Genomic DNA, 5000 nt, shown 5'->3' on the forward strand with positions numbered 1-5000 from the left:
GGATGCTTCAAATTTACGGGCAAATCTAAGTTCACTAGTCTACCTCCTACTCTAAGTATACCACTCAGCAACATAGGTTTAAGTTTTCTTATAGAATTGAAATGATTGATTGCTTCATTTTTAGATAAACATATATCCTTTGTAAAATAACAGTTTTGCACAAATCTAATTACTCTCTTTTCAGCAACATCCACTAATCGAACAGCAATTGACACTCTTTGATTTTGCAAATATCTGACAAATAGTATAGAATAAGTTTAAGCTCTAATCAATCTAAACTATGAAGAATAATGATTTACCAGTTGTAACGGTATGCTTCTATTCTACCTCAATTCGGAAAATCCTTTTGATTTCAAGATTAGACAAGTCAACTTGGCTTATCTCCGGCTGGTCTGGCCACATCTCTTCATTTTGAGACAAGAAAATGGGTCCTTCAGACCATCTACTCGTTCGTCTCCCTCTAGTTGAATCATCTGCTTGGTTGTCTTTACTTGGCACATACATCCAACAGACATTCTCAAAATTCTCCCTAATCTGAGATACTCTATTAGCCACAAATGCTTTGAAACTTATGTGTTTATTACCTAGGTATTTCAGCACTGTAGTCTAATCAATCCACTATAAATTTAGCTTATCTGTAAAGGTAATTCTCTTACAATCACACTCTTCAATTTGATAGCAAGCGTGGCTGCAACAAATTCGAGTCTTGGAATAGTAATTGGTTTCAAAGGAGCCACCTTAGCCTTTCCCATAATGAAACTGCATTAGATCTTACCATCAACGTGTTTGTATCTTAGATATGCCACTGAGCCATATGCTAATTCGCTAGTCACAAAATATGTGACACTTAATTGACTTCACTGCTGATGGTGTACCTTTCTGCGTACAATGATCAGTACTAAACACTTTGAACCTATTCAACATTGATATCCATGCATATATGTGTCCTTTATCCCTTTCAGTAAGAGTACAATCCCATCCAACACCGTTTCTAAATAAATTCTGTAGCAATACTCTCCCCTCTAAGACAACTATTGCTAACAAACCTAACGGGTCATACATCTTGCCAATGACAGCTAACAGTTCTCTCTTAGTGCTAGGTATGGCATCAATGTCAAGTGATATACTTATTCTATCTTGAATAAGAGATAGTCCTATTTTCTTTTCTTTCTACCTCTATTTTCGACAAACTGTTCTACACACGCACTATATTTCTCCTTCGGTAAGCTATTCACAAATCGAGGAGAGTTACTGCTGAACTTTGTCAGGTTAAACCAATTTTTCCTACCAAGATCTATCACATTAGAACTAGTGTCAATGAAGTCACTAATGTCATCTGATGACACCAAAAGATCATCTACATAGAAATTGTTGAGAACAATCACTCTCTGATGTATGAAACTGACCACCGGAGTCTTGTATAACTCGCTTTAGAGCGTAATTTGCTATGCTCGGAGAGCAGCAAGTACCAAATAGATGAGAAGTCATTCTTAATTTAACTACATCACCTCCTATTTGACCATCCTTCCACCACAAGAAGCGCAAGTAATCTCTATTACATTCAGGCACCTTGACCTGATAATACATAGTCTCTATATCTGCAACATAAGCATATAGTCCTAGTCGAAATCTCAAAAGAGCACCTAACAGAAGATTCCTTATGTCTGGTCCCTGTCTTAACAGATCATTTAAGGACAAATCATTTACACAGGCTGCGCAATCAAACACTTCACTACCCTATTTGATTTGGAAGGATGACGTACCCCAAAGTGTGAAATGTACCAAGCTTGTTGGTTCTTCACATCACACGTCGGAACCTCATCGGCATGCCCTTTATCTAGTAGGTTAATCATAAACTGATTATATTGCTTATAATATTCGTTATCCTTGAATTTACGTTTTAACCACTGAAGTCTTTCAAACGCCATAGGTTCACTATCAGGAACTATTATCGGCTTCTCTTTCATTGGTAAAGGAATTTCATACTTTCCATTAGTCATCTGCTTACCCCCAAACTCAACAAATTGTAACCACTTTCTATCTTCTACACTAGGCTCTATTGAATTCAATGATGAATCCACGAATTCTCTGTTATAGGACTCAATTAGTTTCTGATCTAAATAATTACCAGCTACCTTTATGCTATTCACAGTGACTTCTTCAGCAGTGTCTGTTAATCTTCCACAAATGACCCATCCTAAACGTGTTCTCACAGCATACGGATCTCCCACTTTCTCTGCATGCACCACTTCCCAAGGTTCAGAAGCTTCTGGTACATTACTTCCCACCATAATCTCTACCTCTCCTTCAATATGATTAAATTCTAATTTCCTCAGATGCTCCCATTTTTCTACGTCACTCTTTCTAATACTGTGACTCTGACTAAGAGGAAGTTTCTTCACTGCAAATACAGGTGGTAGTCTAATCTGGTTATTTCCTTCAACATCAGCTACAGGCATCCCTTCAACATTAAAACAAGACATTCCTTTTGTTCCTATCATTGCGCTAAACTGCAATGTAGTTGGCTGATAGTTCATGTCTGTCACTCCAAGTTTCTCCAATAAATTCCCAGTACAAAATTTAACAGAACTACCATTGTCAAGATAACATCTGGTGTTAACGACTTTACCATTCAACTCCACCTGAACAGGGATGGCAGTGGTGCCTCCCACTAAATCCTTCAATTGACTAGCAAATAATTGAACTCGAGAATCATCAAAATGATTAGTTACCACTGCATTAACTGTTGTGTCTTCACCTTCATTTTTAGAATTCTCTTTCGACCTATGCATAATTGTAAGATGTGAACCACCACATTGTTCACAAATTCGAACTGCTCTATACTGTGACGATTTGTATCCTTTCCTTAAACAATTGAAACAAATTCCTAGATTGTAAATCTTGCCTAATCTCTCTTCATAAGTTAACCTTCTTAATTGAGAATATACATCGATAACATGTCTTTCCTGACATAACCAACAAGAATTTCTGGTTTTCTGTGTAACATTGACCTGAACCTTCCTTTCATTCAAGTTAGTACGTTTTTCGTAATTCAAATTTGTATTAGGATTCCATGTACTAGACTCTCCTGTTCTTTTGTCTTTGAATTCCTCCATTACAGGTCTCCCGAATGTTGGATTATTAAATATTCTTACTTCTTTCTCAAGAAATTTGACAAGATCTTTAATATCCACTAGCCTCCCGCTCTCAGTTATTTCGTCAGTTAATCTCCTCCATCAGCCCTGTAGATACCTGGGCAATTTCCTTACTAACTGACGTAAAGCCCTAAGATTCTGTAATTCCAAAAGTCCGCATTGGATACCCGGCATAGCACATATGCATGTGTCTAATTCAACGGTGAATTTATGTAACATCTCAACATTCTCTCTTCATTTGAGGCCAATCAAGAACTTTATCTATATGTGCCGAAGCTATTCATTCTTTATTTCCGTATCTCTTCTCTCATGCGCTTCTGGCTTTCTGATAACACTCTCCTGGATCTAAATGGAAATACGCTCTATTTTGTGTGGTATACCTTTGTATATTGTATATATATACTGTTCAAGATATTGCAAATTCTCATTGTCTGACAAAAATTTGTTGTCAATTAACATGTCAAAATCCCTGATAAATTCAAAATACTTATCGTATTCTCCAATAGATTTGGTAATTACATGAACAGGATCGTGGTTTTGGTAATCAAAGTAGTATTCATGTCTTTCTCTTCATTCATCTGTTGGCCACCTTTATCACAATTTGCCCTTTGACAATCACGAGGATTGTCTACTAAATCAACATTTACAGTACACTCCATTTGACTTAAAGCCTTCAATTCTGCCTCAGCTGATTCTAATTCTGTTTCTAAGTCCAGTGTATCTTGTTCTTGTTTTAATCCATGTAGTTTTTTTTTCTAACTCTTGTTTCAATTCCAACCTTCTTAGTTTAATGTCTAAGCTCGCCCTCTTAGCCACTACTACTGCTATTTGACTTTCAACCTCACTTCCTGCCGTCTGGGAAATAATATCTACTGACCTTACATTTTCGTCCATTGTTTCCTCAACTTCAGTCTCATCAGAAACTAATATTTCCTTAACCACCTCTTTTAATTCCAACTGTTCGTCTATGAACATTTTTTGTATCCTACTCATAGGTTCTGGCTTAGTGCCGGAAATCAATTAACCTTTAGGTGTTAAATATTGCTTTAACTGAGCAACAGTGTGAGTAAAAGCAGCAACGACTGCAACAACACTGTAGGAGAGAGGCCAAACGCAGAGTATGGAATCCAATATATTTGACGTTTCGCCCAGCAGGGTTTCTTCAGAAATAACACAGTCGAGAAACTTTTTACTCCTTACATAGCCCGAGCTTGCGGGGAGAAACAAACATAAAAAGGGGTGTACACACAATTTGCGCAAATTGCTTGTTATTTGGTTATTAAAATTGCCAATGGTTTATTTATTAGAAAAAATCCACTATTCTGATTTATATGATCAGTGAGGGATATAAACGCAGATTCAAAACATCTACGTTTCATTGTATGGTTTTCATATTTTATAATCTTGGAATTATTCCAGTCAGCATTGTGGCTTGTATCGAATCTATGTTTAACAATGGCATTATTCACATTGTACATTTTCATATCATATTTATGTCCTAATATTCTCTTATCAATACCACGGAAACTTTCACCAATGTAAACCTTTTCACAACCTAGACAATAAGAGCAAGGAAAATATTTGTCAAGCAGGTATTTACTGTGTGCCATTAAGAGTACAAACCTTGCCAATAAACACATCACTTAATGGATTTAAAGAATTAATAAGTTTGAAATAGTATTCTATAGATTTTTACTGTCTCATTTAGGCAAACTTTACTTTTCTTATCTGTATATTTGAGAACCCTTCCTTTCTATGGTGTCTTGAGCCGGTTAGTATCCTACCATGTGGCTTCTTTTCCCTTGTGGATTTAGCACTCCTTGAAGTCCTTAGCAACATCTCACT

General features: G+C 36.4%; 1 protein-coding gene across 1 annotated transcript in view; it reads right to left on the reverse strand.

Annotated features, from left to right (window-relative positions):
- Positions 1-3116, reverse strand: part of LOC143037324 (uncharacterized) — a 3815-nt gene extending 699 nt beyond the window's left edge. Inside the window, exons 1-2 of the mRNA XM_076205457.1 lie at positions 1764-3116; positions 1407-1671 (exon numbers count right to left, since the gene is read on the reverse strand). Of these exons, the coding sequence (XP_076061572.1) occupies positions 1407-1671; positions 1764-3116 (1618 nt within the window). The remainder of the gene's footprint in view (positions 1-1406; positions 1672-1763) is intronic.
- Between the last annotated feature and the right edge of the window lie 1884 nt (positions 3117-5000).

This window comes from Oratosquilla oratoria, chromosome 22 (genome assembly GCF_046742065.1).
Source record: "Oratosquilla oratoria isolate Oo_2021 chromosome 22, ASM4674206v1, whole genome shotgun sequence".
NCBI lineage: Eukaryota > Metazoa > Arthropoda > Malacostraca > Stomatopoda > Squillidae > Oratosquilla > Oratosquilla oratoria.